Genomic DNA, 16198 nt, shown 5'->3' on the forward strand with positions numbered 1-16198 from the left:
CAGCCTTCTGCAGTGTCCTCAGCATCCTCTCTGCTATCTTGCAGCAATAACGGTGACAGCAGAACCACCGTGTAAAAAGTAGAAGCACTGAGTTTGCCCCAAACACATGGGCTGGGCCAGGGGACCAATAGTGAATTTGCTAAACCGTTTCCAATGAAGATAATTCAAGCCAAGTTGCTCTCCTGCGTCCATGCACTTTTGCGACAGAATGCCATCTGTGTGGGGCCACAGAATCCTGATCAGGTTTGGTTTTTGTTAGCAGGTACCTCCGTCTCCAAAAGGGACGTCTACTAATCAGGACTCCCTTTGATAATGCTCCATGCAAGGAAAGCATAGTGCACACATGTGACTTTGCTAAGGTGGACTGAGAACTCTAAGCAGTTGTGTTGTGGTTTGGTAACATGCCAGTCACCAAGTGACATGTGCATTGCTGCCAGCAACTGTTGGAAGCAAAAGTTCAGTAATCAAGATGTGCCTTTAACCGTGACCAATCCAATGCCTGAATTAAATTATAGAATGGTGTGCTCACCAAAACTTGTGGCAATTGCAAATCTAAATATAAGTTATGTTTGGTTTTATCATGGTGGTTTCACGAACTCCCCAATCATACTGGCCAAAAACCTATTGATGTAATTTTATTATTAAATTGGTAAGTTGTGACCTTCCTGCTCAGGGGCTCCTGTGTATTCACTGTCTAGGACTAGGTTTTACCCAAATCAAACCATATGGGCTCAGTTTCACCAAAGCCTTCCCCTTCCATGGGAATAGGGCAACACCTTCCAGGAAGACATTAACTGGTCCCAGTGGGTAGTGAGTGGTCAAGTTCTCCAAAGGCTAGGCTATGCCAGGCCAAAAGGAAACTCCACCAGGGTAGTAATTAGCAGACCCTCTTCAATGTAGGCAGACCGAGGAAGGGGCGGGAGTAGCATAGTACAGGACAGAACTTTCCATTTAGAAAAATGTTGCACCATTTTAGAGTTTTCCCTAGGGCTCCCAAACTTCCTGTCCCTCCCTTCCTCCCCATTTCCTGCAGACCAAGTACTCTGGCTATCATCACCAGGCAGAACATTCTGAACCAGCTGCCAGGATTGGCTCCGCCTCAGAAGGATAATAGGTAACCAATCCACTGTGGACCTTCGCCTATGAGTTGTGGGGGAGGGGGGAGAAGAAGAATCCCCTTAGTCTATTTGGACACTTGAAGGATTCCTCTGGAACCTGGTTGGGAGTACAGTCTGCTCCAAAGACCTCTGCCATAGAGGTAAAGACTAAGATTGCCAAGGAAGAGGCAATCTCCTCCCCACTAACCATCCCAAGGGACATTTGGGCAGAGCAGTGTTTAGAAGGATTTCCAAAATCAACCCTGGGGTGGATTTTCAGAGGCCAACTTATTATGGTGAACAGGGAAGACACGGAGGTCTAGCCAAACGAATCAAGTTAGTGTGGGAACCATAAGTAGGGCTCGGACTACTGGACATCATGTTCATGGACTTTTATTATATTATTTTACAATTAGTCTGACCTCAGCCAGTTTCAAAGAAAATAAACTAGAATAATGAATATAACCTCGAAGTGCTAAGTTTCCCATTCTAAAACTCAAACGTTCAAGGAAAAGATATTCTTGTCAGGATAAATCCAAATCATAAAGTCCCTAGCCCAAATAATATACTAGCCTACCACATTTATAGTAAAATCAACACTGAGACCCCACATTTACTGTTTCCATAGATTGCGAAGCACCAGAGTCCCAAGACAATTACAGGTGGAGGCCGGGGTCGAGTGCCCACAAGTTTCTGACACACAAGATGATTTAATTGTTTTATGTTTACTTGACACAACAGAAAAGTTTTGTCACACACTAATATCGAAATATAAACAGACAGACACTGGGAGGCTGCCCCTTTGACAGGTTAACCATTTGGCTAGCAGAATGAGGAGAAGGGGGTGGTCAGGAGGTGACCTGGACACAATGTTGAGTCAGTAGCACTGTAAGGTAGACCTTAATAAAAAGGTAGCAATAAGGGATTTGGAGGTATGCTAAAATGAATGCAGCATTCAGACATAATTATGAGAATTTCTCTTCGACAACTAAAGAGAATGTTCTATATGATCCCAATAGCAAGTCTAGTAACTCAAGACATGTATGATGTTTTACAGATGCACAGTGTGTAAGACTAAGCTAATACGTCTGACAAGTCTTGACGGTGGAAGAATTATAACAGATGACGAGTTGGGCTTTGCAACAAAAAGCAAAGCCGAACCGGGGACTCAAATAATTCTGAAATATACTATATATTGATTAGTGGAAGTGGCAAGCACCAGCGTGCTGATAGATTAATTGGCCCCTGAAGCGTTCCAATAGATCAATACAAAAGGCAGAAGAAACAAACCATGTTGGGCGGGCTGTTTATTTGTAATCACGTCATAGGATGATGTTTTTAAGATGCAATTGGTGTCGATTGGTTAGCAGGCTTTTTTGCACTTTAGAGTGGAATCAATGGGATTGAATGCACGAATGAAATAGACCAAAGTAATGAATACTGTCAATATTTTCGTGATAATCTGCATTATAGAGTATTATAAAAATCCAGCCCCCCCACCCCGAAATCCTTATCTTCGCCAAATGCACAAACACATTCTTGGACTCCAGCTGCCAAGGGTGTTCCCACCCCAGACGCTTTGAGGCCATATTAATGGGATAAAGGCGCTGTACATGCTGCTGTTGCTGCTAATACTACTACTACTACTACTACAGCTACTAATACAAAACATTTTGCATTAAGTGTAGTTTCCTGCGGGAATGCACAAACGAGAGGAAAAGGAAAAAAAGAATGATTGAAGACAAAAGAACTATCCAAACTTTGGCCACAAACTGTTTATTTTAAACATGGTGGTTATCAGAAAATATATTCCTGGCTTTATTTTTATTTTATTGGAATTTTTGTTAAGCACTGGCCCTACGCAGAAGGGTTTCGGAGCGCCTTACATGGTTCAAAGTTTGAAAGGTTGGCAGTTGAAAAAAGAAGCTATAAAATGGTTTCAGGAAAGTATAGGAAAATTAGGGCAGATAGGTGATAGAAGTTGAGGCGAGCAGGGTTATTTGTGGGGCCACTTATGTTTTTAGGCTCTTTCTGCAAGAGGAGATAGAGGGTGCAGTGCGTACGTGAAGAGTTAAAGCGTTCCATGCCATGGGCGCCCAGTGGGTAAATGCTTGTGCGCATGCGAGTTTGCAGAGTGCAATGTGTCGAAGGTTTGGTTGGCTTGTCTACGTTTTGTGTAAGTGATGGGTTTGAGTTTGTCATGAAGGTAAAATGGAGTTATGAGGTGGATGGCTTTGAGTGCAATGCAGAGTCCTTTGAAAGCATGTCTCTGGTTTATGGGGAGCCAGTGAAGCTGGGCAAGAGCGGGGGGTGATGTGTCAATGTTTGAGTAGGTGTAGGAGAAGTCTGGTTTCTGCATTTTGCATGGCTCGCAGGGAGGCAAGGGTATTGTTGGGGAGTAAATATAAGTCACTGTGTTACAATGGAAGCTGAATATGTCCCTGTTCTCCGAATCCTCTTATCTTTAAATTTGTAAATCTAGAAGGCAAGATGCAAAAGGGGAAAAATAGTGTTACTCCACCCAGTTCTCATTTCATTTGTTTTGCTTCCCCCCCCCTCCATTATAAACAGAGGACTTCAACCTTTGGCTCGCCAGATTTTAGACTACAACTCCATCGGCCATAGACTGCATAGTCCATGGTGAGGGATCCTGAAAGTCGTAGGCAAAACATCTAGAGAGCAGTGGGTTGAAGACTCCCAGGCTGAGGACACAAAAAGAGAAAGGGGGTGTTGAATGTAAGCTAGGAACCGTCTCCTTTCATTATTTCTACCATGACTATCTATACTAGTGTATCACGGGCAACAAAATCATGCATGGAATCTTAATCATGGAGACGGGGGGGGCCTCTCCCTCTCCCCCACTCTCTGGAAATGCTGGAGATTGTGCAGTTTCCGCTCCACTAATGGTGTCCGTTGCTGTTGCACTGTTACTCACACATTTAAATATTTAATGCTGAATGTTAGCCCTCTAGTGTTTAGTTGTAAACCTCCTGACATGAGTCCAAAGCTTTTGACACAATTTCCTTATCTATTCACTCTCAAAATACAAGTGCCTGGCAGCTAATGGCAGCAGCTATGCAATGTCTTCCACTGTGAGCAGAAAAGTCTTGGCTATCCTCACCATGGGGTGAGGCTATGCAAGGCACATTTCCACCATGAACCTCCCATTATTACATCCACCAATAGCTCAATCGGACAACAGAGCTATCCATCGGGTAACAAATCCAACAGGGTCAGACAACAGGGCTAGCCATCTGGTGACGCGTATTGAAAGGAAGGCATGGTATCAAACAGTAAGACAGACAAGTTCAAGGGTGTTTATTGAACTTCAATTGGGTTTGAAAAATGCCCATCTAATCCTAAATCTAAAGATGGGAATAAGCTACGACCATCAATAATAATAATAATGCAGTCGTAGTTGAGTCTGTCAAAATGACAGGGCCTATACAAATAAACCCATTGCCAATCCTTACTTCTAAATACAAATAGGGTGGGAAGCAATGTTATGCAACAGAAAAGTGTTCAAGAAATTATATGTCAGGACATTCAAGCTGTTAGCTCCCCTTCCCCACATTTTCAGCATGGGACAAGGCGGAACACTCTAGCTTCGCACACACTGACTTCTCTAGCACGATGATTCAGTTCAAAACCTTAACATCAGGGCCTTCTGTGCAAAAGTCTGTGTCATTCAGTCTCCTTTTTCAGACGGCCTGATGCAACACGACAAACATTAAAGTTCCTTTCTTCTTAGGATTTCACATGTACAACTTCTCGGGTGATTTACTGTTCACACCGGGTCCCCTCGGCTGGGCTCAGACAAAATGTATCTACTTTTCCAAACTTTCTCTACTTCATCAAAATCGAAGACTTTCGACTCTGCGCAGGATTTTGCTCGACTTGTCGCAGGACCATTTTGATTCACAATTACTCGTTCTGTTCTTGATCTAACTTTTTCCTAGTTTTTGCCACCTCAGCTGGATACCTTACAGAGACCTTCAATTGAGCACCCAAACGGTTCCAGATCACTCTGTTAAAGGTATTTTATCTTGTTTTTAAAGTTCAATCACCCATCAGCAGTTCAACTTTACTTGAGTCTCTTATCACACGTGTTTTAATAATGTTCGTTGAAGCGCTCGCGATACAATGTTGCTGTTTGCAACACTGACTTCAACACAGACTGGTCTTGTATCGGCCTCCCCAACACCCCGGCTATGTTGCATCACTGGTGCTGGTTTGTTCGTGGAGCCAAGGACGGTACCACAGCGGGTGGCGCTTCTCCCTGCCTTGATTGACACGGCAGGGCCCTGGGTATCTCCAACACACCATGAAGGATTCTTCAGCCTGGTTTCCTGGTCTTACGCTTTCTATTCGAGGCATCTGGAAAGTAACGGTTCCTGGTCGAAAAGGTCAAGGGAACTTCCCTCCTTGTGAGCCCCTTCTGTTTTGCAGTCTTTCTTCTCTCGTTCAGCTGCTGTCTCGAAATGGATGTTTCCTCCTGTGCTTTGCCTCGCTTAGAGTGTGCTCTCGTGCTCCGCCTTTTATCCATGTGGAGAAGCTTAATGGAAGTCAGGTGTGCGTGATGGTCAGTAATTGCCTGACCTCGCCGACCATTTTATTGGGACACGTCGTTTATACTGCTCGGGTGTTAGTCTGTTTTCTCTCATAGCGGGCTGTCCGTGTGAAAGTGTTCATGTTGTAAAAAGGGGGTAGAGTTCCTAAATATCCTACCTGGTAGGATGCAATAAAGGTGTTACAGGGAAGGGGATACCACATCTCACCATCCTGTGTCCCACTCCCTGAAGACCCCTCACCTAGATGATCCTCCCGCACTGTTCCACCCCCAGGAACTGGATCCAAAAGCAATGGGCGTGTCCCAGCCACCTGGATGACAGATCCCCGGGGACTAGTGGGTGAGACACCTTCTGGTTTCTCACAATATCAATAGACCTCCTATGATGGAGCTAAAGGCTTAACTGCTGGGCTCAGCCTCTAGATGGCCAATGTCTCCATTATTAGCATCGCTTGGTTTAACTTAATAGCTTGCGAGTTGGGGTGAATGATGCACCTAATGGGCCAAAGGAAGTCGTATCTATTCAACTGCCCGAGTTCAAAGGAAATGGCAGGGGGTGATGGGGAGGGGCCAACAGCGCAATGGGTTTAATGACCCCACTCACTATTAGCTTAAGAAACTGAGATCCGATTCCAAGATGGCCGCCGGCACTGAGTAGACGTGCTGACGGCGCTCCCCAGACCCGACTGTTGGAAGGTGCCCACCGCCCCACCAACAGACCACAGTTTCACCCGGGAAAACGTCTTGGGACGTGGAGAGCAGGAGAGAAGCTGCCTGGTCTCACGGAGCAGCCTGGAGCAGGTCTCAGGAGTGGCGCAACAGGGGAGAGAGCCGCAGCTGCGTGTGCGGCTGAGGGGAGACGAACAGCCAGAGGAGTACGTGGCGGTGGAGGGCAGCGCCGGGAGTGATCGGGAGGTGCAAGGATTGAAGCCGCCCGAGAAGGAAGACCCGCGGGGGAATTTGGAGGCGGCTTGTGAGGGAGAGAGAACCTGCAGACGTGGTTCGGCGGTCCGCCCCTCCCCCCCCGCTGCCGACGGAGTGTAAAGGAGACGGGCTCCTGGGGAAGCCGCCGTGGAGAGTGGGTGAGCCCGTGGACGCGGCTGTTGGTCTGCCCCCCAGCCCCAGGTCTGGTACGGGGAGCGGAGTGCCCAGAGAGGCCCTGGCGAGGTGGAGCTGCGCAGAGGAGAGAGTAGACACCTTAGAAGGAGAGGTACGGTGGGCCTCTAGAGGCGGCCAGAGAGAGCGGGAGAGCCGAGGAAAGTTGTGTGGGGATATGCCCGCCCCCCTGGGCATGCAGCCGAGCAGTTGAGAGCCCTGCCCGCGCGAAGACGCCCTGCAACCCCACAGCAGGGGAAGGGAAGCAGCGGATGAAGAGCTGGGGGGGTAGAGGGGAGACCAACAGCAGCTGGACCTGGGACTCAGGAAGAAACTGAAGGGCAGAGAGATTGGTCTGGGCAGCAGTGGAGGCCTGCACCCATCTGGAGCCCCTTTCAAACGGAGGAACTGCGATCACCGCGCCGGCTGGAGGAGAGGTAAAGACGCACGGAGAGGCACGGGGGCGCGGGCCTCTGAGAAGGGCGACATTGTGACAGTCTTGGTGTTGGGCCTGGCAGGCTTGCCCCGGCCCCCCCCAACGAAGTGGAGAAGATTCCAGTGCGAGTCTCATAGAAGACCGGGTTCTCCCCTGGTCGTTTATGGTTGTGCAGAGTGAGAGTTAGTGCGGCGCCACCTGGGGGAGAGGCCAGACCTGGTACAACCTAGGAGGTCCCGGATGAAGGGGGTCAAAGAAGCAGTAGTTGGCAATCAACAGCTCCCCCCCTTGCCATTTTTCGGCAGCCTACTTATCAAAAGTGGTTCTTTGAGGCAAAAATCATCAACCCCGGCGGCAACAAATCACAGCTTTTCCACAGCTCAGAGGAGGTTCTCTGGGACGAAGTTTGGTCATGGATAGACTTCCGGGAGAATGATTTAGGCACAAAGGACGGGAAGGAAGCAGCATGACCACGAAAGCCAAAGGAAAGGGGGGGGGAGACGTGTCGGGCACACTCCCTGCAATCTGGCCTGTGCATACATCAAAGGAGGGCCATGTGACTTTTCAAGAGAGGTTGGGGGAGGATTCCGCCCGAGGGGCCTCGGAAGAACAAACTGTTATGTCCAGACAGGAATTTCTGGGGGAGCTGCATGCATTACAATCTACACTGGCTAAAACTTTCCAAGATCAATTTCAATTTATGCGCGCAGACCTGACTAGGGGAGATAAGACAGGAGATGCAGAATTTGGGGGACCTGACTAGGGGAGATAAGACAGGAGATGCAGAATTTGGGGGAGAGGACGGACACGCTGGAAAGGGGCCATCAAGAAGTAGATGAAGAAACAATCGGCCAATAGCGAAGCCATTGAGAGGTTGGATGTGGCAACAAAATCTCGAAATTCAAATGGAAGATTTGGAAAATAGATCCTGAAGGATCAATATCAGAGTGAAAATGCTGCCGGAGTCGGTATTAGACAAGGACTTGAAAGTGGTGCTCCAAGGCATTTTCGCGGAAATCCTGGACGAAGGGAGCCCCGAGAAGATTGAGTTGGATCGAGTGCATAGAAATGGGCGGATGGCCAAAAGTCAGATGGTGAGGCCTAGAGATGTACTAGTAGCATTTACTAGGTATTCCCAGAAGGAGGCAGTTCTGCAAGCAGCACGGCAGCGGGAACCCATACAGTTCAAAGGTCAACATATCGCACTATTTCAGGACCTGGCAAGCAGCACACTAATGAAAAGGAGACAAATGGGACCATTGTTGAAGGCTCTCAATGAGAAGGGTCTGCGATATAAATGGACATTCCCATTTGGTATGCTTTTTGAATGGGAAGGGGCCCTGAGGCGTATCACTTCCCTGCAGGAAGGAGCTGACCTCCTCCGAATAGAGTTGGAGGAAACCCTGTCGAGCTCAGGAGAGCAGAGCACGTCTGGTCGTCCCAGACTGAAACCCTGGGAATGGACGACAGTGGGAGAGAAAAGGAGAAGAAGAGACGGAATGGATAAGAGGCTGTGAAAAGAAAACCCATGTGAAGAGAGAAATTAATCTTTGTCTGTCTCCTGAGTTACGCCAGCGGTAAAAGGGGTGGTGGGCCTCTAAAAGGTGAACTGAAACTAGGGGTCATAGGGGGAGCAACCATTTTGGGAACGGAAAGGGCGGAAATGTCTGAGTTAGGAGTGGAGAGTAAGTGGGAAGGGATTGTCCTTCCAGGGGGTAGGGGGGGAGTTGGGAGAGGGACAAGGGGAGGGGGTTGACTAGTCATTTAAGGGAGGGGGAGGTGGGAGCCTAACAGCTTATAGGGGAAACCAGATTTCAAGTCCTGACCTCTTAAGTGGCTAACACATAATGTGAGAGTGTTGAACTCCCCTCTAAAGAGGAAAAAGCTGGAGCACTTCACTAGAAAAGAAAGACCTGACATTATGGGGCTCCAGGAAATGCATCTTCTGGGCAAATATCAGGGAAGACTGAAGCTGCAGGGATTCGATCAGATTCTTCATGCTTCAGGGCAAAGTAAAGCAAGGGGGGTGGCCCTGGCCATTAGGAATTCGGTTGACTTCAGAGTTGATACAGTAACAAGGGACAAAGAGGGGAGATTTCTGGTGGTCAGGGGGAGATATCAGGGCACACTTTACACCATTGCGGTTGTGTATGCCCCTAACTCCGGTCAGGAACAATTTTTGCTGCAGGTTCTGAAAGTGCTGGAAGAACAATCATGGGGTCAGATTGTATTGATGGGAGACCTTAATATAGCTTGGGATAGGGAGAGGGACAGAGATGGCAAACTGGTAAGGGGAGGAGGGGCGGTAATGTCGACTGAATTGAAGGAAAAGATTGGTGAGCTGGGTTTGAGAGACCTATGGAGAGAACTAAACGGGGAAGAGGAGTGTTATACCTTCTTATCCGGAGTTCATGGTTCGCAATCCAGAATAGATTATATATGGCCTTCGGTGGGTCTAGTTGGTGGCATCCGGGAGGTGAATAGGGGTCCGATAGGAATAGCGGACCATAAAATAGTTTCGGCAGTGCTGGATCTGGGTCGAAGGGTGAGAGGAGTATGGGGCTGGAAATTACCAAGGGCGGTCCTAAGGGACCCGGAAGTACGTGGGGTCATCGAAGAGAAGATTAAAGTCTTCTTTGCTGTCAACAGGAAGGAGGATATGGGAGAGGGGGTGAGGTGGGTCGCATTTAAGGCTACCATCAAGGGGGACTTAATTGCAGCAGCTGCTTTCCGAGTGAAACAATTGAAGGCTTTTAAGGCCCAATTAGAGGTTGAGGTGGAAGCGGCTAGACAGGCAGCAGGAAAGACTCATTCTCAGGTGGCTATGCAGGAATACAGGGGAGCACTGGGGCAGTTGGAACTCCTGCGTACCAAGAATGCGGAGGGAGCACTGTTGGCGGTGCGACAAAAATACTATGCAAAGGCAAATAAAGCTGACACCCTCTTAGCACGGTTACTCAGGGGAAAAAGGGCGAAAAATGCAATTTCAGCGCTGAAATTGGCCTCGGGGGATAGAGTCACAAAGCGGGAAGAAATACAGAAGGCTCTGGCGGGGTATTAGGATTCCCTTTATGCATCCCAAAATCCAAGTAGTGATAAGCAGGAAAAGTTCTTACAATCGGTACAGTTATGGGAAATTGGTAGGGAGACGAGGGAGGCCCTCAACAGAAAAATCACAGAAGAGGAGGTTAGAGGGGTCATTATAGCCCTCCCAGTCAACAAAGCCCCGGGCCCGGATGGCTATACTGCATCCTTTTACAAATTTTTTATCTCACAGCTGGCCCCTCAATTGACCTCCCTGTTTAATTCGTTTCGGCAGTCAGGTAGAATTGCCTGCCTATGGAGGAAGCAAAGGTGACCCTCGTTCTAAAACTACATAAAGACCCAGAAGAGAGGGCAGCCTCTCGACCCATTGCCTTGATCAATATAGATGCAAAAATATATACAATGATTCTGGCAAATAGATTAGATGCCATTCTCCCTCTTCTGATGCATCCCGATCAGGCAGGCTTCGTCAAAGGCAGACAAACAGAGGATAATATCAGACGGGTAGCCCATTTAGTCGAAAAGGCCCAGAGAACGAACACTCCCGCGGTCTTGCCGACTCTCGATGCGGAAAAAGCATTTGACCGCGTAGAGTGTTCCTTCCTGTTCCCTGTAATGGAGAAGATGGGCTTTAGGGAAGAATTCATGACAATGGTCCAGGCCAATTACCAAGAATAATGGTGAATGGGACTCCTTCCAGACGGGTAAATCTGCAGAGGGGAACAAAACAGGGTTGTCCACTATCCCCAATTCTCTACGCAATTTATTGGAGCCTCATCTGCAAGCAATAAGGGAGGCGGCGGGAATACGGGGCATCCCATTCAAGGGTGGGGGGGGGGTACAACAGAAAGTCACAGCCTTCACTGACGACATGTTCGTCATGCTGACAGCGCCGAGCGAATCGCTTCAGACTAGCATGTCCTTGCTGGAAAAATGTGGGGAGGTCTCAGGATTAAAGATAAACGCTAACAAATCTGAGGTCCTAAATCTAACGCTAAGGGGAAGGGAACGGGATGAGCTAAAGGGAAGCACTCATCTTCTGTGGAGCCCGGGAGGGATTAGATATTTAGGGGTGAGAATTACAGCAACCTTAGCCGGGTGGTATTCAGCAAACTTCCCCCCCTCTTCTTAAAGCAATTAAGAGGGATTACCAAAGGTGGCGGGGTCTTAGGGTGTCTTGGTTGGGGCGAATAGCGGCGGTAAAGATGGTAACACTCCCGCGGCTACTGTACCTATTTCAAGCGATCCCGCAGCCGGTCCCCTCGAACTTTAAGGAGGTGAACTCCCTGACTAAAGATTGTTTGGGAAGGGAAGAGATCCAGGGTGAGTGGTAGTTTATTGATGGCTCCAAAGGGGGAAGGAGGCTTAGTGTTACCAAATTTTGGGCAGTACTATGAAGCAACTCAGCTCCGAATCATTAGGGGATGGTTGAAAGGGGAAGAAAGCCAGCAAGATAAACTCTGGGTAAGAATGGATAGGGCGGTGGCTCATCACAACCTAGCAGAAGTGCTTTGGCTGCCAAAAGTGCATTGACCCCAGCACCACTATGAAAGCACAATAACCAAGCTAATGGTGGACACCTGGAATAGGTTGGTGGGATCTAGGGGAATCACTACGTACCCATCGCCATTTACCCCCATTTTTGGCAATGGAGATTTCACCCCGGGTCTGGAGAAAGGTGCGTTTGCGAGATGGCAAGAGGGAGGCTGTAGGAAGCTATGTGATATGTTTCGGGGGGAGAATTGCTCTCGTTTGAAGAATGTCAGCGAGAATTCGCAATACAGGAGGGGGAAAGGTTGAGATATGCACAGATAAGACACTGGGTTCTTTACCCGGGAGTCAGAAAGGCAGCAACAAGGGAACCCACGCGCTTTGAGAGATTCCTTCTAACCAACGACAGAACGCAGAGCCTAATTTCTAATATATATAACATTTTAGTTAGCTCCCACACAGATTCTCAGTGGGCTTACATGCAGAAGTGGGATCAGGTGCTAGGTAGAGACATTGGTAGGGATGAGTGTGAGAAGTTATGGAGGAGGATACCTAAACTGGCTAGAGCGACCCAGCTACAGGAAGCGTGGTACAAGATTTTATTCGGGTGGCATACTCCCGCCCAGCTTCATAAGATGTTCCCGGCACGATCGGGTAGCTGTTGGAGGGGATGTGGGTTGGCAGGAACAGCAGAACATATTTGGTGGAAATGCCTCAAGATCTAACCCTTTTGGGAAGAGGTACAAAGGGCACAGGAACAGGCCTTTGGCCCGGGAGACGAAGGGACACCGGTGCAGATTCTCTTGGGCATTCGTGGGGCTTCGGAGGGGGGTGGACGCAGAGGAAGAGAGAAAGCTAGGGTGGTCCTGACTCTTGCTGCTATGATGTTAATAGCGCAGAGGTGGAAAAGCCCCGAGACCCCCTTGTACCAGGATTGGCTACGGAACATTTGGGAAATAGTGGCCTTGGAGTGGACAACTTACACCATGGACGATAAAGTGCAGAACCTTGCTGCGGATTGTGGGGAAATAATGGCTTTTTTTTTTTAAAGAGGACTACAGAGTGATCTGGTGCACAACGTCTGAGACTATTGGACCTACAATAAATCTGGGGGGTCCGCCCGGAACGAAGTTGATTCTGATTTTAAATGCTCGTCAATTTGCAGGGGAAGGGGGAGAGAGGGGGTGGGGTGGGAGGGAGGAACTGTTCATTTCTTTGGACTTGTTGTAAACTTCAATAAAAAGAGTTTTAAAAAAAAAAATAAACCTGACATTCAGTGCTCCAAAATGCTGAGGCTGGATCCCTCCTCCCCCAACCCTCTCCCCATTACAGGGGTGACTGGCATAACAGGCCAGGCCAGACTAGGCAGAGACAGAGGTTTGCTATGCCACCAGTGTCTTCCTATTCAGCTGACCAAGTTCACTTTTCGGGACAGTCAATTTTAGATCACTTGTGATGCCTGGGCATGTTCAAACACGTCTGGTTGGGGGCAGCGGGGGGGTAAAACAAGGTTAAGTAGTGACTGTCCATTTGGGTTCACATTACAGCGAACAATTTGCTCCTCAGGGCACTTTTGTAATTTGCCCAGATCACTCTCCTCGTTTGTGAATCTACCATGGTTTTTAAATACAGACTATAATTTTGTAGAAGGATGGCTGCCAGTCTTCTTTGGAACTTTGCAGACGTTCGTCCACTCTGGCCTTGTGGTATTCCCTATAAGGCTGGGCTCTTCAGAACATGATGGAAGCAGTGGCCAAAGTGTATGAAAAGAAGTAGTGGAACTATGTTCCCTACTGGCCGGCCCCCGCTTCTCTCAAACCCCATTACCATGCCTCCTCCAACACACAATACAAACACCCAAACACATGCACCTGCTTTTAGGGGGAATGTTCAGTACAATGCACTGAAAGTGGAAGTTTCAACTTCTTCCTACACTTTTATTTTAAAATGAAACCATTCAGTAACGGTTTCTTTTCAAAATCAAAGTATAGGAACAGTAAAACTTAATTAAACAAGTACCGCTCCTGCCCACTTCGATCACTCGATGGAAGGGATGTCAGTTTGCAAGGACACATCGCCAGGGACTTTATACATCTATGGTCTAGGCCTTTCCCTTTGCACCTTAGTGGTTTGCACCTGTTGGGTACACCTCAGTGCACTGTACTGCTAAGCCCCCTTTCTCACGTACTCAATCTCAATTGAAGTTACCTTTTTCTTCCGTTTATATTTGACCAGCCCCAGAATGTTCTCGATGAGGAAAAGCAGGTAAATCCCAGCCAACACAGAGAGACCCTTCAAAATGCTGTCCTCGGGCCATTCCATCCGGTTCAAACCAGTTGCCTCCTGGTGTCCTCCCTGTGCCTACAAAAGAAAGAACACCTAGTTTGGGCTTCTGCTCTGGCTACTAAAGCTCCAAAAGACTCCCCAATTGTACAGTTAGGGCACACGACACAAATGGCATAGCAGGATAGAAGGCACTCACATGCGGTAGGAGATGGAGCAAGGCATCGCCACAGAGTGTCCCAACGGCAAGCGCCACGAGGAAAACCAGCAGGAAGTGGAAAATACTGCGACTCAGGAAGGGCACAAGTAGGATTGCCAGCAAGGAGGGTACACTGATTACAGTAATGGCAAGAAAGCCAAAACCAAGCACTGCAAGTCAAAAGATCACAATTAAGATAAACTCATTTACAGCTTGATGACACTAAAGTGGAAGGCTACAGAGGGGAATATTCCAAAGCGAATTGGGAAACAGCATTTTAAAATGTTTACTTTGTGAGAAATCAGTGGTAGCTATCGTGTTCCTGTTTTTATTTGATTTTTTAACAAGGCTGCCAATATTTCTTTACCTCTAGTCACCCTTTAACACGTGGGTCCAGTCATGAGGGGACCAGGGGCATATGCTACTATAAATGAGAATACACACTGCAGCAGTGGTAGAGCTCAACGACATGTAGGAATTAATAAGAGGAATTATGACATGGTTTACATTTCTTTTTTAATCTTTATTTATGCAGTTTACAACACAAACACCCACAAGGAGTTCAGAGCAAAAACTAACCCACCATGAATTGAGAGCATCATATGGCGGCAATACACATAACAGAGGCAATCCACCATTGAACGACAATGCAGTTAATCTTCAGCAGTAAGCAAGTATTGTACATATAGTGCCCACACATCAGGCGGACGAGCATGCAATGGCATGGTCTGAATAAACATTGTCTCCAAGACATGACAATACGCTACATCACTCAGCCATAGGTGCATGCTGGGTGGATGACCCTTCCACCAGAACATGGCGACCATTCAGTGGGCCACCACCAAGAGCAGGCTGATGAGCTGGCGAACACGATGTGGGATGCTCCTTGTACACCCTATGAGCACCACCATGGGATCATGACCCAGCTGTTCCCCAGTCATACCCGAGACCCTGTAACCAAAAAAGTGATGGGTGGAAGGTTTTGAATAAATCTCAACCACTGGCAAACCTTCCACACCACTGTTTTTTGGCTCATCTGTGCCATTGCAAAAGGGTTCCAGCCATATGCAAATCAATCAGGTACTGCCATCAATGGTAGCAGCCCAGCCCGAACTGCTAGGCCAGGTCCCCTCTGCACAGAAACACAAGCAACCCCAGACATGTTTCGGCCTTGTTGGGCCTCCTCATTGAGGTGGTTCCCTATGGTACAGCGAGCAAGGGACCTACGGCAGACTGAGGAAGAAGTCTGAGGACAGGAACAAGGGAACATTAAGAAAATGATAGAGACATTTGGGCAAGACCATTATTTTGATCGCAGAGATGCGGGCCAGCAAAGTCAGAGGGAGAGTGTGCCATCTCGCCACTAGGTCAGAGATCTCTGATAACTCTCCCATAGTTATCACACGAAACAAAGCGGACTGGTCCTGCAAGAACTCCACCCCAAAATACCGAACCCCCGCAGACTCCTACTTGAGCCCAAACTCCTAAAACACTGCTGTACCCTCAGTCAGCAGAAAGACCACTGATTTTCTCGGATTGACCCGCAACCCGTAAAACTCCCCAAACAACCACCTTGCGCATCACAGTGGGCAGATTTTGACTGGAGTTGATGAGGAATAGGGCCATATCATCTGCATACATCAAAATGATCCATCTATGTGGGCCCAGTTGCAAGCCCCTTTGGATGTGCCTCTCCCACAGGGTGGCCACCAAGGGCACAATTGCGAGGGCAAAAAGTAGTTGAGACAATGGGCAGTCTTGCCTCGTCTCTTGCCCCATATCAACAGTCTCAGACTAGTGGTGCCCCACCACTATCCTCGGAGTCGGGCCCGCATATAGGTGAGACACCAGGAACATGAGATGCAACCCTAGGCCCAGTTTCTGCACCACAGAAAAAACGAAGGGCCATTCGACGGAGTCAAATGCTTTTTCAGCATCCAATAGCACTGCGACCGCCTGGGACTCTAGTGCCAATGCAGACA

The 16198-nt window shown here is 48.2% G+C and overlaps 1 protein-coding gene across 1 annotated transcript in view; it reads right to left on the reverse strand.

Annotated features, from left to right (window-relative positions):
* The window catches only part of SLC39A5 (solute carrier family 39 member 5), a 334372-nt gene that overhangs the window by 124738 nt on the left and 193436 nt on the right, over positions 1-16198 (reverse strand). Inside the window, exons 5-6 of the mRNA XM_069653748.1 lie at positions 14217-14386; positions 13943-14095 (exon numbers count right to left, since the gene is read on the reverse strand). Coding sequence (XP_069509849.1) covers positions 13943-14095; positions 14217-14386 — 323 coding nt within the window. The remainder of the gene's footprint in view (positions 1-13942; positions 14096-14216; positions 14387-16198) is intronic.

The sequence above is a fragment of the Ambystoma mexicanum genome, chromosome 3q (assembly GCF_040938575.1).
Source record: "Ambystoma mexicanum isolate Mex_15411 chromosome 3q, UKY_AmexF1_1, whole genome shotgun sequence".
In the NCBI taxonomy this organism is placed as follows: domain Eukaryota; kingdom Metazoa; phylum Chordata; class Amphibia; order Caudata; family Ambystomatidae; genus Ambystoma; species Ambystoma mexicanum.